This window comes from Jaculus jaculus, chromosome 14, assembly GCF_020740685.1.
Source record: "Jaculus jaculus isolate mJacJac1 chromosome 14, mJacJac1.mat.Y.cur, whole genome shotgun sequence".
Lineage (NCBI taxonomy): Eukaryota > Metazoa > Chordata > Mammalia > Rodentia > Dipodidae > Jaculus > Jaculus jaculus.
The window spans coordinates 12518414-12537239 of NC_059115.1; the positions used below are offsets into that span (position 1 = coordinate 12518414).

An 18826-nucleotide genomic window follows, 5' to 3' on the forward strand; every position below is an offset into this window, starting at 1 on the left:
CATCCCCATCATCCCTGGAAGCCCCGCCCCTTCCACGCACCGACAGGGTCCCCGGCTGCACGAGCAGCCGCTCACAGGGCGCGTGCGCTGACCGCGCCACCGCGATACTGCGCATGCGCCGTCCCTGGGCATTAGGCGTGAAGTCCCAGAGCCCCAGTCAGGCGAGGACGGCCGGAGCGTGAAGGTGCGTGTGCCCGGGTTCTGGGCCCCGGGGGCGGAACGAGCTGGCCAGGCGGTGACCGGAGGTGCGGGCGGCAGGGGCCAAGCTACGAGCCGGGACGTCGGGGGGTGTCATGGCGGGATGGGGAGACCTTGGTGGCGATGCTGAGGGAGCGTGGCCCCCAGGGCCAGGCTGAGAGGCGGGCTCCGGCAGGGCAGGTGCGCGGGAGCTGAGGGATGCTGCTGCTCTCCCCGCCGGGGCTGCGTGAGCTCCGCCCGCCACTGCCCCTCGCAGCCCGCGGGGCCCCGGTCTGCCCGCCTCGCGCTGGGCCCCGGGCCGGTTCCGACGCCCACCGCGCCCGTGCCCTGCGGCACCCTTCCTCCTCCTCAGCCCCGCCCTGCGCGGTGACCCTCGCCCCTGCCCGGCTTCGGCTCGGCCCTGGCCCTCCCGCCATTTTGGGCGCCTCCGTCCGCCTCTGCGCTTCCTGCTGCCCTTCCCCGCTCCGCGATGACCTTGGCCCTCCCGCCATTTTGGGCGCCTCAGCGCTTCCTTGTGTGTTGCTCTTGCCCCGCGTGCTCCACCTCAGCCCGGACCCTGCGCTGCTGACCTCTCCCTTCCTGTCCAGGTCTTCGTCCTCCACCATTCGCAGCTTGGCTCCTTCTCCCGGTCTCTGTCCTCCGCTCAGTGCCTTCCACCTCGGCCTTGACCTTTCAGAGAAACCTGGCCTCCTTCCTCCCCTCTTCTTCCTCCCGCTCTCCCTCCCCGGTCCTCACAGAGCCCCTTCTTCCTCACACCTCACCCCGAAGCCCAGGCCTTCTTTAACCATTACTCTTGTCTTTGACGGATTCCTTTTTTTGCTTGTTTTGTATAGGTATAGGTAGACTAATATAATGTGGGTGGTTTTCCTTTCAGTTTTTTAAAAATTAATTAATTAAGGCCTGAAGAGATGGCTTAGCAGTTAAGCCCTTGCCTGTGAAGCCTGAGGACCCCGGTTCGAGGCTCGATTCTCCAGGACCCACGTTAGCCAGATAGATGCACAAGGGGGCGCACGTGTCTGGAGTTCGTTTGCAGTGGCTGGAGGCCCTGGCGCACCCATTCTCTCTCTCTATCTGCCTCTTTCTTTCTGTCTGTCCCTCTCAAACAAATAAAAATAAAACAAATTTTTTTTTAAAAATTAATTTTTTTATTAACAACTTCCATGATTATAAACAATATCTCATGGCAATGCCCTTCCTCCCCCACTTTCCCTTTGGAACTCCATTCTCCATCATATCCCCTCCCAGGGTTTTTTTTTTTTTCCCCCTTTCTTTCACTTAGTAGGTACCCATATTCTCATTTCTGTGTCAGTATATGAATATATCTTTCTGCTGTGGCTCTGTCTTATTGTCAACTCTTTTAGTGTTAGAGACAAATTGGTACACCAGGGCCTCAGCCAGTGCAATTGAACTCCAGACACTTGTGCCACCTAGTGGGCATATGCGACCTTATGCTTGCCTCACCTTTGTGCATCTGGCTTAGGTGGGCTCGGGGGAGTTGAACATCCGTCCTTAGGCTTGGCAGGCAAGTGTTTTAACCGCTAAGCCATCTGCCCAGCCCTTTTCAACTCTTAATATCGTTTGACTTCTTCATTTTGGACAACCTAAAAGGTATACAATACTACCACATTGTGCGTTTGGTGACTGAAGTTGGGTTCCTGTATATTGGTCACTTACTTGTCTCTTTAGATTGAATATTTGTTCATATCTTCTAATTGTCTTGCTCTTTTGCCATCTTTTTGGTGTGTATATGTTTGCATGTGGTTGTGAAGATACACATGTCTATAGGCATGTGTGCAGAGGCCAGAGAACATATTGGGTATCCTCCTTTTTTGCCTTATATCCCTGAGGTAATTTCTGACAGTTAAACCTGCAATGCCTAGTTTGTCAGCTAAGCTGGCTGACTGGGATTCTCCCATGATCCTCTTGTCCCTCCCCTCCTAAGTGCAGGGGTTATGGATAGACACAGTGTGCCTGGCGTTTTACATGGGTGCTGATGATTTAGCCGGGTCTCTTTAACTTTGCACAGCAAGTGCTCTTATGTGGTGAGCCAGTTCCCTGGTACCAGTCTGTTTTTTACTTACTGACTTACATGAATTATTTATATTATTTATATATTTTATATATAAATAGTGTTCCTTATAGAATGAATATATTTTATATTTTCTCATCCTGTGTGACAGTTATTTTATGCTTTTGGAATGAAAAAGGTTTTCTTATTAAATTAGTGCACTGTAGCATGAGTTGCAAGTCTCTTGCCTTCCATACCGTTGCTGACACACTGCTAGTCACCTGTGTGTTTTCCAGATCTGGTAACAGGACTGAGACAGCATTTGTAATCTTCCTTCCAGTCACTTCTACACCATTGAATCCTAAGTACATAGGCTGTTACAAGTCTCTGTGTAATACCTATAGGTCCTGAGGTCTTGGTATCTTTTTGTCTGATACAACTCTACTCACTTCCACAACAGTGTGTTTTGAAGCAGTCTACCTGGCAGAGCATCGCCGCAAAGCTGTAAAGATGCTACACTCAAGAGAGGCTTCGAATGTTCTCCCTGGGAAAGAAGAGGACCCTCAAACCCTCTACATAAGAAACCCAGGCTTTCTGAGACCATCTTATCCAGACTATAGGCATTTTCAGTGTTTCTTAGTACCTAGTCTTTACCAACCTGTGAGCCAAGTCCAGCAATATTACCAGCCATGGCTGCAGCCAGAGACCGAAACCAAGGAGGAGATAGTAGAACAACTGGTGATGGAACGATTTCTGACGACCTTCCCAGAGACGCTGAAGATCCATGTGATTTCACAACAGCCCAGGGACAGAATGGAGGTGGGACTACTGGTTCCACATGTGATGCCAGAATGTGAGAAGAAGCATGAGACTGGTAGGGAGAAAACTTCTTCTCCTCTTGTTGGATGTCTGATGTATACCTGACATGTTGTAGGCGTAGAATTAAAACTTGTTTGAGTGAAAGAATGAATTTTCTGCATCTAGGCTAACCTATCTAATCTCACGTGAGATGGAGCAAATTTTCGGTTTGGTTATTGCTATGTTTGTATTTGTCTTGAAGTACTGATTTTGTTCCCCACCTCTGCACACATTCCTTACTCTGCCAAAACTTTATTATCAGAACAAAATAACACACTACAAAAAAAATCTAGGATTAACCATGGCATTAATATTTTAAGTGAAATTTGATTTTTATTTAGCTTTTTCATTCAAGAACAGAATTGTCTTTCAAGCAAATGACTAAATGTCCAGAAGCAAGAGAACATGAAGTGGGAGATCTACAGTCTTGGAAGTTCATCCTCTTCCAAAGTCTCCCAGTCTCTTAGAAACTCAAGTTATAAGCATGGATGTGCAAGTTTCTCTGTAGTAGGATGATACTGTATCTGTGCCTATAAAAATATTAAGAAATTCAAGTTACTAGATTAGAACTAAGTAGAACATTTTAAGAATAAGAAAGCCTCATAGTCCTTTAAATGAAAATAATACTACAACTGGAACTGGAGAAGAGCTCAGCAGTTAAGGTGCTTGCCTCTAGAACCTAATTATCTGATTACCAGTACCCCCCACATAAGCCAGATGCACGGAGTAGCATATGTATCTGGAGTGCGCTTGCAGTGACTGGAGGCTCCAGCAGTACCCAACTCTCTCTCTCTCCCTTTGCTTGCTTGTAAATAAAACTACAGAGGATTATTTAGCATGTATACACACACACACACACAACAATTACAGCCATCTGGGGAAAGGTAGAGACTGACAGAAAAGAAGCACCTGGATTAGTGTCAGTTTTTTAGAACAGTTTGAGGAATTGATAGTAAATTCAAAATCATCAATTATACTTAAAATGTAAATAATTTAAGACAAATATGAGATCCTTGTATAGCTCATTGCTGTTGGCATATATCGTGAACTAAAGATTTGCTAATCTTGTGTATATCTGCAACATTTTAAGATGCTCCTAGTAATAGTGCTAGTATAGTGTGTTGTAGATATTTTGTTACATTAACTCATTTTATTCATATGTGTTTTGTGTGGGTATATATATATATGTGTGAGTATATATACATATGTGTGTGTATGTATGTGTGTGGATATATATATATATATATATATATGTGTATATATATATATATATCCCCCCACACACACACATATATATAGTCTTTATGTATTTGAGAGCGAGAGAGAGGCAGATAGAATGGGCACACTAGGGCTTCTAGCCACTGCAAGTGAACTAAAAACACATGCACTGCCTTGTGCATCTAGTTTTTGTGGGTCCTTGGGAATTGAACCTGGGTCCTTTGGATTTGCAGGCATGTGCCGTAACAGCTAAGCCATCTCTCCAGCCCTCTTTTTTATGGCTTTGTAAAATAGTTATCACTCTTATTTTACAGACAAAATTTAAGTAATTACCTTTGGCTTTTTTTTTTTTTTTTTTTTTGAGACAGGTTTTACTATGCTCCTACCGTAGCTTTCTGAGTACTGGGATTACAGGTGTGTGCCACCACACAAGCAGTTTGACTATTCTAAATTGGCAGTCCTGTTCTAGTCAGAAACTGCTTCCTGGTCTATGCTCTTAATCACAGGGTTATACTGTCTTAAGTGGACATAGTGCGTATTGTAAAGATTAAAAACTTTTGCTGAAATTGGGAGGAGATGGCAGAGATGGAAGAAAGCTGAATTGGGGTATGATGAAAAGGAAATGGAATTATGGACATCTGGGACGGGCCTTGTGGTTATCCTCTAGATCAGTAAGTGAAAAAGATACAAGGTTTAGTAAAGCCTGCCTTCAGAAATTACCTACTGTGTGTCTTTGATTTGTAACACTTAATTCTTACAAGGGCTCTTGGAGATAGAGGTATTTTTTCTTTTGATTTCTATTGTAGAAACTGAGGTTCCCTGGTGATTTTGATTGACAGAATAATGACCACAGATACAGAGTGAACAACTTGACTTAGAAACCACTGGGTAGCCATTCAAGGGTTTAGAGTTAGGAAATGATCAGAGCTAGTCCCTGGAACTTGCTGTGCTGAGTACAGAAATGTTTTGTATGATCTTACTTCTGCTATAGAAAGTTCAGGACTACTGCTGGCTTCCATGGTAGGACAGGGTGGTATGCTGCCAGAAAGGACTCAGTTCCATGGTGATTCCTTTCTTCTAGGTGCCCCTGCTCAGAACCCTGTCATCGAAGTAAAGAGAGAAACCATAAGTCCAGAGATGTTGGACAATCTGCCTTCACCATCTACTAAGCCCAAGGTGAGCCAGGCTTTTTTGTGGCTTGATTTTTGAATGTGGAAGTATCTCCTGAGTTCTGAATCTTTATGGAATCACACCTCATTCCCATTAAGTCAGTGTACAAATATCACACTGATGACCTTTCTCTGGCTTTCCTATATAAACTTTTCTTCTTCGAACTCGGTCCTTTTCCCCTGCTTTACTTTTCACTGTTGCATCTACATGTTGAATGTTTCCCCTTCTTCCTATGTTGTGAATTATGCTTTTTTAATTTTTATTTATTTATTTGACAGAAAGAGGGAGGGAAAAGGAGAGAGAATGGAATGGGTGCCCCAGAGCCTCCAGCCACTGCAAACAAACTCCAGACATGTGCACCCCCTTGTGCATCTGGCTAATGTGGGTCCTGGGGAATTAAACCTCGGTCCTTTGGCTTTGCAGGCAAATGTCTTAACCACTAAGCCATCCCTCCAGCCCTGAATTATCTTTTTTCCTGAATTATTTTTTTTTGCTTCTATACATGACCATATTTGTTTTTATTAACTTGTGTCTTCTGTTATATAGTGTTAATTATATATTTTATTGCCATATGATAGAGTTTTATTATTTAAAAACATTTCACATTGCAGTATAAGAAAGTGTTTGATGACAGTTATTCCCTGGCATGGTTTATCATGTGTAGCTACTGACGTTTCTCTAGAAGTGGCCCTAGGACTCATGTGTCTTTTTTATTTTCAAATTTTTATTAACAATTTCCATGATTATAAAAAATATCCCATGGTAATACTCTCACTTCCCCCCCACTTCCCCTTTGAAAGTCCATTCTTTATCATATTACCTCCCCATCTCAATCATTCTACTTACATATATACAATACCCACCTATTAAGTAACCTCTTCCCTTCCTTTCTCTTCCCTTTATATCTCCTTTTTAACTTACTGGCCTCTGCTACTGAGTTTTTTCCTTCTCAAGCAGAAGCCCAATCATCTGCAGCTAGGATCCACATATGAGGGAGAACGTGTGGTGCTTGGCTTTCTGAGCCTGGGTTACCTCACTTAGTGTAATCCTTTCAAGATCCATCCATTTTCCTGCAAATTTCATAACTTCATTATTCTTTACCGCTGAGTAGAACCATTGTATAAATGTGCCATATCTTCATTATCCACTCATCAGTTGAGGGACATCTAGGCTGGTTCCATTTCCAAGCTATTATAAATTAAGCAGCAATAAACATGGTTGAGCACGTACTTCTAAGGAAATGAGATGAGTCCTTAGGATATATGCCTAGGAGTGCTATAGCTGGGTCATATGGTAGATCAGTCTTTAGCTGTCTTAGGAACCTCCACACTGATTTCCACAATGGCTGGACCAGATTGCATTCCCACCAGCAGTGTAGAAGAGTTCCTCTTTTTCCACATCCCCACTAACATTTATGATCATTTGTTTTCATGGTGGTAGCCAATCTAACAGGAGTGAGATGGAATCTCAATGTAATTTTAATCTGCATTTCCTTGATGACTAATGATGTAGAACATTTTTTTAGATGCTTACATGCCATTTGTATTTCTTCCTTTGAGAACCCTCTATTTAGCTCCATAGCCCATTTTTTTCATTGGCTTGTTTGGTTCCTTATTAGTTAAGTTTTTGAGTTCTTTGTATATCCTAGATATTAATTCTCTATCAGATATATAGCTGGTGAAGATTTTTTCCCATTCTGTAAGTTGCCTCTTTGCTTTATTCACAGTGTCCTTTGCAGTGCAAAATCTTTGTAATTTCATGAGGTCCCAGTGATTAATCTGTGGTTTTATTGCCTGAGCAATTGGGGTCGTATTCAGAAGGTGTTTGCCAAGACCAACATGTAGAAGGGTTTCCCCTACTTTTTCCTCTAGCAGTTTTAGAGTTTCCGGTCTGATGTTAAGGTCTTTAATCCATTTGGACTTAATTCTTGTGCATGGAAAGAGAGAAGAATCTATTTTCATCTGTCTACAGATACATATCCAGTATTCCCAACACCATTTGCTGAAGAGGCTGTCTTTTCTCCAATGAGTATTTTTGGCATTTTTATTGAGTATCAGGTGGCTATTGCTACCTGGACTTACATCTGGATCCTCTGTTCTGTTCCATTGATCTACATGTCTGCTTTTGTGCCAGTACCACACTGTGTTTGTTACTATGGCTCTGTAGTATAGGTTAAAATCAGGTATGGTGATAACACCAGCCTTATTTTTGTTGCTCAGTATTATTTTAGATATTCGAGGCTTTTTGTGATTCCAAATGAATTTTTGGATTGTTTTTTCTATTTCCATGAAGAATGCCATTGGAATTTTGATGGGGATTGCATTAAATGTGTAGATTGCTTTTGGTAAGATTGCCATTTTCACAATATTGATTCTTCCAAACCAGGAACAAGGGATGTTTTTCCACTTCCTAGTGTATTCTGCAATTTCTTGCTTGAGTGTTTTAAATTGCTCATTGTAGAGATTCTTTACTTCCTTGGTTAGGTTTATTCCTAGGTACTTTATTTATTTATTTTTTTTGATGCAATTGTGAATGGGAGTCATTCTTTGATTCCATCCTCTGTGTGTTTGTTTTTAGCATATAGGAAGGCTACTGATTTCTGTGTATTTATTTTGTATCCTGCTACGTGGCTATAGGTGTTTATCAGCTCTAACAGTTTGTTGGCAGAGTCTTTAGGGTCCTTTATATATAGAATCATGTCACCTGCAAATAATGATAACTTGATCTCTTCCTTGCCAATTTGTATCCATTTTATGTGTGTCTCTTGCCTTATTGCTATGGCTAAGACTTCCAGAACTATATTAAATAAAAGTGGGGACAGTGAACCCCCTTGTCTTGTTCCTGATTTTAGTGGAAAAGCTTTCAGTTTTTCCCCATTTAGTAATATGTTGGCTGTAGGCTTGTCATAAATAGCCTTTATTATATTGAGATACGTTCCTTCTATTCCCAGTCTCTGTAGACTTTTATCATGAAGGGATGTTGGATTTTGTCCAACGCTTTCTCTGCGTCTAATGAGATGATCATGTGATTTTTGTCCTTCAACCCATTTATATAATGTATTACATTTATAGATTTGCGTATATTGAACCATCCCTGCATCTCTGGGATAAAGCCTACTTGGTCAGGGTGAATGATCTTTTTGATATATTCTTGTATTCTGTTTGCCAATATTTTGTTGAGAATTTTTGCATCTATGTTCATGAGGGAGATTGGTCTGTAATTTTCTTTTTTTGTTCTATCTTTGTCTGGTTTTGGTATTAGGGTGATGCTGGCTTCATAGAAGGAGTTTGGTAGAATTCCTTCTTTTTCTAGTTCATGGAAAAGCTTAAGAAGCAATGGTGTTAGCTCTTCCTTGAAGGTCTGGTAAAATTCAGCAGTGTATCCATCTAGGCCTGGGCTTTTTTTAGTTGGGAGATTTTTGATAACTGTTTGGATCTCCATGTTTGTTATAGGTCTATTTAAGTGATTAATCTCATCTTGATTTAATTTAGGTAGGTCATATAAATTAAGGAACTCATCCATTTCTTTCAGATTTTCATACTTTGTGGAGTATATGCTTTTATAGTATGTTCCTATGATTTCTTGAATTTCTCTGGCATCTCTAATTTTATTAATTTGTGTCTCTTCTCTCTTTCTTTTGGTCAGATTTGCTAAGGGTTTATCAATCTTGTTTATCCTTTCAAAGAACCAACTCTTTGTTTCATTAATTCTTTGGTGTTTTTTTTTTTTTTTGTTTCTATTTCATTAATTTCTGCCCTAATCTTTATTATTTCTTCCTGTCTACTGAATTTTGGTTTGCCTTGTTCTTCTTTTTCCAAGGCTTTAAGGTGAAGCATTAGGTCATTTACTTGCAACCTTTCTAGTTTCTTAATATAGGCACTTAAAGCTATAAATTTACCTCTTAGGACTGCCTCTATTGTGTCCCAGAGATTTGGGTATGTTGTGTTCTCATTATCACTTGACTATAAATTTTTTGATTTCCTTCTTGATTTCTTCATTGACCCATTCATCATTTAGTAGTGTATTGTTTAGTTTCCATGATTTTGTGTATGCTCTGTAGCCTTTCTTGCTATTGATTTGTAGTTTGATTCCATTGTGGTCAGAGAGAATGCAAGGAATTATTTTAGTTTTCCTGTATTTAAGATTTGCTTTGTGTCCTAATATATGGTCTATTTTAGAGAATGTTTCATGTGCTGCTGAAAAGAATGAAAAATATGGAACGCTTCACGAATTTGTGTGTCATCCGTGCGCAGGGACCATGCTAATCTTCTCTGTATCGTTCCCATTTTAGTAAAAGCGAGCACTCCTGAATTATTTTCATTTTTTTTTATTTTTTTTTTATTTGAGAGTGAGAGCGACAGACACAGAGAGAAAGACAGATAGAGGGAGAGAGAATGGGCGCACCAGGGCTTCCAGCCTCTGCAAACGAACTCCAGACGCGTGCGCCCCCTTGTGCATCTGGTTAATGTGGGACCTGGGGAACCGAGCCTTGAACCGGGGTCCTTAGGCTTCACAGGCAAACGCTTAACTGCTAAGCCATCTCTCCAGCCCACTCTAGAATTATTTTTGAGTACTTCATTTTATTCTAAACAAGGTCCACATGGTTTGAACTATCATAATACCCATTTTTTTAAATAAGTGGGGGTCTCTCTCTTTCTCTTCCTGCCTCTTTCTCTGGAATGCTTTTTCTTAATTTGAGGGCTTCTGAATTTTCTTTCTTTAAAAATATTTGTATATATTTGCAAGTAGAGAGAGGAGAGATAGAATAAGTATGGCTGCACTAGGGCCTTTTGCCACTGTAAAGGAACTCTATACGTGTGCACCAGGCTTTATGTGGGTGCCAGGGAATTGAACCTGGGCCATCAGGGCTTTGCATACAAGTGCCTTTAACTGTGGAGCCATATCTCTAGCCCCCTGAATATTCTTTATCTGCATAAATTGATAGTATCCTATTGTTTTTATTTTTAGCATATTAGTGAAATGTTGAACTACCTGTTGATTCCTGGGATAAATCCTGATATATTCTCCTTTTAAATATATTACTATATTCAGTTTGCTAATACTCTGTTGAGGACTGTTGCATTATACTCACAAGAAAGTTTTTATTAAAACAAAAAACTTAATTAAAAATTTTCATGCCACCCTTCTGTGTTTTCCCCTCCCACATCCCTCCACTGTCAATGGGCCCAATATTCTGCAGTCCTTGTGCAGGTAACAGCAGCCATGTTTATATATGAGGGTGGAGGGAGAAAGAGTCAGTAGTATTCTGAAGGCTAAGTGGTACATTGGGTACATGAACTCAGGCAGTCTAGCTTGGGAGTCTACATCCCTAACCACTTGCTATCTTTCTCACAGTGCTATTATTTTGATTTAGGCTGACCACATTTAGCAAATAAAAATACAGAAAACCTACAGTTAAATTTGAATTTCAGCTAAACAATAACAAAATTAGCTACAGTGTGTCCCATACAATATTTTGGATGTGGCTTATGCTAAAAGTCGTATTGCTTACAGGTTTAGAATTGAAAATTTGAGATAACGGAGTTCATTGAGAAGCATGAGCAGATTAGAATAGCCCAGATTTTTTTTTCCATATGTTGTATTATGTAGTATGCATGGCATGGGGTATAAACATGTATGTGCAGATCCACTCACAGGCATGCAGAGGTCAGAGGGAGAACGTCAGGTGTCCCTCTTCTGTGGTTGTCATGGGTTTTTTTGAGACGGAGTCCCTCTGAATGCAGAGCTGCAGTTTTTCATGAGCACCAGCAATTCTCTGGTCTCGGCTCCCCACAGGGCTGGGGTTACAGATGTGCATAGCCTTCTACTCAGATGGTCTCAGATCCTCTTGCTTGCCACAAGTAATCTTACCCACTGAGCCATCTCCCTAGCCAAGCCCAGATATTTTTATTAATTGAAAGAGAGTATGGCTCAATCATGTTTTTTCCAAACTATTGAATAATTTGATGAAATCAAACATAAAAGTTCATTTTTTCCTTGCGCAAAATTGTATTATCAACTCTTTGGGTATCAGTGTTTACTGAGTGTGTACTCATGTTACAGTTCTGAGAAAAGAATGTCCTTGGAAGCATACAGGTAGTGTTAATAGAGAGAGACAACTCAATGCAGGTGATACTGCATTTATGGGAGAGAAAACTGATTTTGGGGGATGAAAAAAAAATACAACTCACATGAAGAACTATACCTTGGAGTAGACTAGACATTCTGGGTTCAAAACGGTTTACTAATGTACATTTCCCTTATTATCCTGAAAGATTCTGTAGGCCTATGTTCTATATAATACTTGGGGTTGTTAGACTTGTCTTTTTCAGTTGAAAGTGTATTTGTAAACTAGTATTCCATTATATGACTAATACACTTACCTCTTTCACTGATGTTTTTGTCCCTTTTATTTGCATTTTCTCTTTATTAATGGGATTCAGTACCTTTTCATATTTACCCCAGTTACTTGATCTTCACAGTTGAAACCATGAGGCTCAGCTTACTCAAATTGACAAAGCTTTTATAAGAACCAGAGCCAGGGTTTAAACCCAATTCTGGCACTTGACACTGAGGTATACTGCTGAGCTTTTAAATATTTATTCATATTCATGCTTTCTTTTCTTAGTCTGTTCCCTCAACCAAAGCCTGTGGAAATTAACATTAAGAATTGTCTCATAACTGGGCTGGAGAGGTGGCTTTTGCCTGTGAAGCCTAAGGATCCCAGTTGGAGGCTCAATTCCCCAGGACCCACGTTAGCCAGATGCACAAGGGGGCGCACGCATCTGGAATTAGTTTGCAGTGGCTTGAGGCCCTGGCGTGCCCATTCTCTCTCTCTCTCTCTCTGCCTCTTTTACTCTGTCTGTCGCTCTCAAATAAATAAATAAAAAATAAACCAAAAGAATTAAAAAAAAAAAAAAGAATTGTCTCATAACTGTTCTCACTTCTTTCAGACAGCCAGACAAAGAAAGGTTCAATGCTAGGTCCCTGTGGCCCCAAGGCTACAGTACTTAAAGGCATTCTGGGGGTTGGACAGATGGCTCACTGGTTAAGGCACTTGCCTGAAGAGCCTAATGGCCTGAGTAAAATTCCCCAGTACCCATGTAAAGCCAGATGCACAAAGTGGCACAGGTATCTACAGTCTGCTTGCAGTGGTTGGAGACCCTAGCACACCCATTTTTCTCTGTCTTCTATCTTTCTCTATTTGCAAGTAGATAAACATATTTTTAAGACATCTATAAATGACCCTGATTCGGGTCACAGGACAAGCTTTTACCCTCTCTCATCTCCCTCGTGGAGGAGCTAGCTGTTTGTACTTCCTTCTCTTAATCTAATAAAGTCTCTCTAAACCTTAAAAAGAGACATTCTGCTGAGTGGCTTTTGGGTGTTGAGTCTTCTCTCATTAGGTTCTGCCTCTGCTTCTAAGGTAATTTCTGCACTTGAGAACTTTGAGGATGTGGCTGTGGACTTCAAGCCTGAGGAGTTGGGTTGCCACAGTGCTCCTCAGAAGAACCCATACTGGGTGGTGATGCCACAGAATTATGAGAACCTGGTCTCTGTAGGTAAGTGTCCTCTCTCCATACTATGTCCGTGCTGCTCAGCTCTTCTTTCCTCCCATCAGTCATGGTGGTCCACCATCTTGATGACTTTCAGCCTAGTTTAGAAAAAATATTTTATTTTATCCTAACAACCTCCATCCATTCATGCATATACACAGTGTGCCCAGATCACAATCCCCTCCCGTTATCCTCCTTTGTTCCTCCTCATCATCCCCCTCCACTGGACCCTTCTTCTTTCCAACTAGTCCCTCTTCTCTTTTGATGCCATCATTTTTTATATTTTACTTATTCGTTTTGAGAGAGAAGAGGCATGCCAGGGCCTCAAGCTACTGCAAATGGACTACAGATGCCACTTTGTGCACCTGCCTTATGTGTGTACTGGAGAATTGAACCTAGGCCCTTAGGCTTTGCAGGCAAACTCCTTAACTGCAGAGTCATCTCTCCAGCCCCCTAATGTCATCATGTTTTATTACCTTCATCTTGTGCAGGTCAGGAATGTGGCAGCCACTTTGTGTGTACTGTTCCCTTTTGTGTCTCTCTATTTATTTATTTATTTTTGGTCTTTTGAGGTAGGGTCTCCGTCTAGCCTAGGGTGACCTGGAATTCACTGTGCTATCTCAGGGTGGCCTCAAACTCATGGTAATTCTTCTACCTCTGCCTCCTGAGTGATAGGATTAAAGGCGTGCGCCACCACGCCCAGCTCCCCGTTTGTCTCTTACTTACATCCTTTCTTTTGTCTCTTACATCCTTTCTATTACCTCTTCTGCACTGGTCCCTGAGCCTTGGAAAGTGTTATAAAAAAGATACCAAGGAAAAGTTTTAATTTCAAATACACTGTTAATCATAAGATAGCTAACATTATTGAGCTCTCAGTATGTGTCAGGCTCAGGTCTGAGCACTTTTTGTTTAAGATTCCTGTAGTCACCATACTAATCCTATGAGAGGGCTTTTACCCCTTGGTATTATTGTTGCCATGTTAAATATGGAAAACTGAAAGTAAACCATGAAAGAGTTAAATTACTATTGAAAGCAGAAACCTGACCTACAAATGATGCTGGCTCAGAAGTTCTGGTGTGCTGCCTGAAATATGCTCTTGTTCTGAGTTTGTTTAAACCTCCTTACTCCATCAGGTTGCTCTCAATTTGGTCCTAATGTGTGTCTACACCTTGTTATCTTGCAGTTTTAACAAGGAGAGCATACTGGAGGCCTGAGACTCGGACAGAAAATGCTAGTTGTACTCAATAACCTTAGTTACTGTTGCCTCTGTTATTTTATTACCTCAACTTCTTGCGAGTGGCATGGGTTTCCTTTTGTAGGATTGCTATAACGCTTCCATTTAACTAAACATACTCAAGTTAAAAAGGAAGGTGATGTAAAGTAGAAAAATAAATACTAAGAACTACTACAAATATAATCTAGATACACCAAAAATGTGACAGTTGCTTACTCATCATGAAGTCACACAATGCCTGGCCTGGCATAATATATTAGGGCTACAAAACAACTGAGAATTCCTGTTACCTTGGATTCTTCATTTGAGTGGGAATAGACAAATAACATGTAAATAATTAGGTGGCAGAAATTGGGGGAAAAGGATCTAAGGGGAGGAGAAGGCAAGGGAAATGGAAACTGTTACAGGAGGAAAACAAGCCAAATATCTAAGCCAGATTTGGAGCTCAGCACACTACTTACTCTCAGTCCTCCCCAGTTTTCTCCTAACAGCAGAGGTTTTCAGCCTTTGCACTGTCAATATATGGGGACCAATAAGTTGTGCATTACTGATGTTTGTCTCCACCAGCTCAATGCCAGGAGCACCTCCTTCTCTCCCACAGTCATGACAACAAAAGATATCTCTGCACACATTGCCAGGTGTCTGCAGGGCAGGTGGGGGATTGCCAGGAGCCGGGGAGTCACTGAGAAGCACGTTTAACACGCATCATTTCATTCCTGTGAAACTTTGCACCATTTTTTATTATTCCAGTTCAGGATCCAGGATCTGGATTTACTGAACCCCCAAATGATGAGTCTTCTTCCTTTTTCAATAGAGTACCAATCTTTGAAACCTAACATCATCTCATGCCTGGAAGAAAAGCCTGGCGCAATGGAGGAAGAGGACAGCAAGGCAGTAATGTGGAAAAGTGAGTGGGAATCTCAGGAAGGCAACACCCCGCCCAGTGAGTCAGAAGGGGGTTTAGGACATGCTCGTCACAGAGCATCCACCACAGCTTGCCCAGGTCAAGCAGGAGCTTTCTGTCCTCAGTACCTCCTTTCATCCCCTTGAAGTTCATTTGTTTGTCTACCAACCAGCTCCAGGGAGGACAGCTTTTTGTTTTGTTTTGTTTTGTGTTTTGTTTTTTTTTTTTTTTTTGTTTTTTTTTTTTTTGGTTTTTCGAGTTAGGGTCTCACTCTGGCTCAGGCTGACCTGGAATTCACTATGTAGTCTCAGGGTGGCCTCGAACTCTCGGCGATCCTCCTACCTCTGCCTCCCGAGTGCTGGGATTAAAGGCGTGCGCCACCACGCCCGGCTTGTGTTTTGTTTTTTGAGGTAGGGTCTCACTGTAGCCCAGGCTGACCTGGAATTCCCTCTGTAGTCTCAGGCTGGCTTCAGACTCATGGTGATACTCCTATCTCTGCCTCCCAAGTGCTGGGATTAAAGGCATGAACTACCACATCCAGCTAAGGACAGCTTTTTGTTTCCTCTAGAGTTTCAACTTCACCATTCATTTATGTCATTCTCCTTGAAGCTAGAATCATCAGTATGACCTCTCTAACTGAGATAACATAAAACCTTGGTGTAATACCATTTCTCTCTGCCACTGGTATTGAAGTTCATCAGGTTTATGGTGGAGGCTGGTGCTGTGTGGAAAAGAGGTCAGCTTTAAATGTCCTTTGAAAGAAGAACTGGTGAACATGCTGAAGTAGTGGATATTGTAAGGACTGGGTTATCTTTTGTTCTTCCATTCTTCAGTTTCCCCTTCAAAAATCATTTCCTAATACAGCTGACTCATGATGATAATTCCCTAAGCTATATCCTGGCTCGCTTTCTCAGCTGTATCTGGGCTCTGCTGCCCCAGCTATATTCTGCTCATATATTTTGAGTGTCTCTTAGGATACAATCCCTTATTCATCATTGTCTTTTCCAAACCACACTTTTATGCTTCATTTCCTTGGCTTTTTCCCACCAAGAGTATTGTCTTTACAAAGCTCAAATTTTTGACCAGTTTTTTTTTTTTTTTAACCAACCTCAAGAGAAAGAAAAAAAACCCACATTTTATTTTTCTGTATCACGCATGTGTGTGTGTGTGTGTGTGAGTGTGGGCTCCGTGCCTGCCACTGTGTGCATCAGAGAACAACTTCTGGGGCTTGGCCCTCGCCTTTCACCTCTTTTGAGACAGATCTCATATTCATGACAGTTTTTTTGCCAGGCTGGCTGACTCCAGGCTTCTGAGAATCTTTTTCTCCTTCCTTTCTTACCTGCAGGTGTGGCTGGGATTCTGAATGCCTGCTGCAGCGTCTGGGTTTCTACTTGGGTTGCTGGGGTTCTGATCCCTGTACTCATGCTTGTATAGCAAGCGCTTGCTTTAATCCTCTGAGCCACGGCAGACCCCACAATCCACACTTGAAACAAAATCTTTCAGTTCTTCTCATTCTGACCCAAAACGTACTTCCACATTTCATTGACTATGATTCTTCCAACTAAAACTTTTGTATTCTGGCTCCCTGGGACAATGTGTTTACAGCCTATATCTTTTCTAACCTTGCCTCCCCCATTTTACCGCTTACTGAATCCACCTGTCACCTTCTCCACTCATGTTTTCATCGTCCAGGTCCCCTGCCTCTGCCCCTGTGCCCATTTTAGTCTGGAGTCCTTTGTTCACATTTCTCATGACCACCTTGTTAGATGATATCTTGCATGAAATGGACATTTTATGCTGAATTGAATGAAATTACTAGTTTGGCAGTGTCGGCTGAGTGAAATGAGAGACTGGAATCCAAGAAGAGTTAGAACCCTTTTGTTTTCTGATGAGCAAGAGGTTGTTGACTGCTGCGTTCCCATTTCCCCTGTGCTCCTGAGAAGCCATGGCAGTAGGAGCCCTTGGTGCCTGAGCACCACTGCAGTTTGTCCTTCTTTTATTTTTTTGTTTTTTTGCGTTTGGAGGTCATATTAAAGGTTCAGAAACCCCACAGGAATGAAATGTGCATGACCTGTATTGTATAGTATTTCTCATGTTGATGTGACAAGGGCGCCCCTTAGTGGTGAAAGCCAATAGCATTTCAAAATACTACTGATTACCAAAGCCAACTTTGGAAAAAAGTGACAAATTCCAGTGCCCTCACTTCCTGGTTTCCTTCCCACCCCATGCTTCTGGCATTTTGTCAGCATGAATTCCCCCAGTATGGTCTTTTCCCCCTTCCTCACTCTTTCGTTTTCCTACTGTCATTTCCATCCTTTCTTGACTTGGTTCTGAAGTTCATTCCCAGACCCACAGTACCATGAGACCATTTCCCTTATCTTTGGTGCCTTTCTTCTATTTCCACTCAATGATGTGTCTCTCTGAGTAAAAAGAAGAAAGGAACTTTCGTAATTCTTTTTTTAGCTCAGGAAGAAAACCCAAGAAACCAGGCCTAGAGCAAAGCCTGTCTATAGACAAGTCATTTGTAGGTGCAGGAATGGAGGGTCGGCTAATAGTCACTTGTGGTGTGTCTGTAGGTGAACCTTCTGACGATCCATTGGAATTGCACCAGGAAAACCAGCAGCAGGAGGGAAGCCTTGGCAGTGATGGAGTTGAAAGAAGCTCTGATCTTACCAGTCTGTCAGAGAATCTTCCAGAAAATGATCCCCAGGAGGGTACTATGTTTGACATTAGTAACAGGTTTCAGCTACCATATCTCATATGCAAAGTTTGCAACAGAGTCTTTACTAGTGAAGTAGGCCTTAGGAAGCATGAGTCTTTCCATACTGGGAAGAGGCCCTTTAGATGTCATCTGTGTGATAAAGGCTTCTTTCTCATGCCGCACCTCAACAAACACCTAAGGATTCATTCTGGTAAGAAGTGCTCGGGGGCTAATATGCGTAGAAACCCTTCCGTCCCACGTGGAGTAGCCATCTGCGGTCGTGTAAGCACTAACCTTCAGGAGGATGGCCATGAATGTTTGAAGTGTGGCAAAGCTTTTGTTCAGGATGTGCATCTTGTTCAGCATCTCAAAGCCCATCAGGTGGCTGAGTCCCTTCCCCCTCAGTTACCTCGCAAAACATACTCAGTTCGCTATCAGCGGAAACATGACTATGTGGGGGAGAGAGCCTGCCAGTGCTGTGACTGTGGTAAAGTTTTTGGTAACAGTTCATATCTCATTCATCACTATCGCACTCACGCTCACAAGAGGCCTTACCAGTGTCGGCTGTGTGGGAAATGTTTTAGCCTACCCTCGTACCTCACTCAGCATTATCAACTGCATTCCCAAGAGACCAACTGAGTCCAATTACTGTTGAAAAGCTTTCAGAGAACATGCTTTTCTTACCGTTTGGCTTCATCCCATAGAGAGAGACCTTTTGAGTGTCTTGACTTTGAAAAGGCCTTTGGTCTTCCCACGTAAAACATTGTTTATTGTTTTAAAAACTCAGGGTAGTGTGTTCCCTATACTTACATAGTTACCTATACTAAATAAAATGCAGTTTTATTCTATCCATCAATGGAGGCAACCCGGTATCTAGTTCCGATGTTTATCCCATTTTGTAGATGAAGCAAGCTTAAAACTCGCAACTTTCCAGATTTGACCAAGGTTATAAGGTACTGAACTCAGGTTCATAAATCTC

The 18826-nt window shown here is 41.9% G+C and overlaps 1 protein-coding gene and 1 pseudogene across 1 annotated transcript; one reads left to right on the plus strand and one right to left on the minus strand.

Moving 5' to 3' along the window:
* Positions 1 to 396: 396 nt before the first annotated feature.
* Zim2 (zinc finger imprinted 2) lies at positions 397 to 18486 on the plus strand. Its single transcript, XM_045133314.1, has 6 exons — positions 397 to 826; positions 2667 to 3080; positions 5364 to 5458; positions 12879 to 13014; positions 15057 to 15149; positions 17723 to 18486. The coding sequence occupies exons 1-6, from the start codon at positions 397 to 399 to the stop codon at positions 18484 to 18486; spliced, it is 1932 nt and encodes a 643-aa protein (XP_044989249.1).
* LOC123454891 lies at positions 9661 to 9758 on the minus strand (annotated as a pseudogene).
* Positions 18487 to 18826: the final 340 nt, after the last annotated feature.

Excerpts from the sequence above, each read along its gene's own strand:
- Zim2 (XM_045133314.1), top strand. The coding sequence starts at position 397 with ATGCTGCTGCTCTCCCCGCCGGGGCTGCGTGAGCTCCGCCCGCCACTG. Across the intron at positions 3,081-5,363 it reads TGAGAAGAAGCATGAGACTG|GTGCCCCTGCTCAGAACCCT; the intron begins GTAGGGAGAAAA and ends CCTTTCTTCTAG. Across the intron at positions 13,015-15,056 it reads TGAGAACCTGGTCTCTGTAG|AGTACCAATCTTTGAAACCT; the intron begins GTAAGTGTCCTC and ends CTTTTTCAATAG.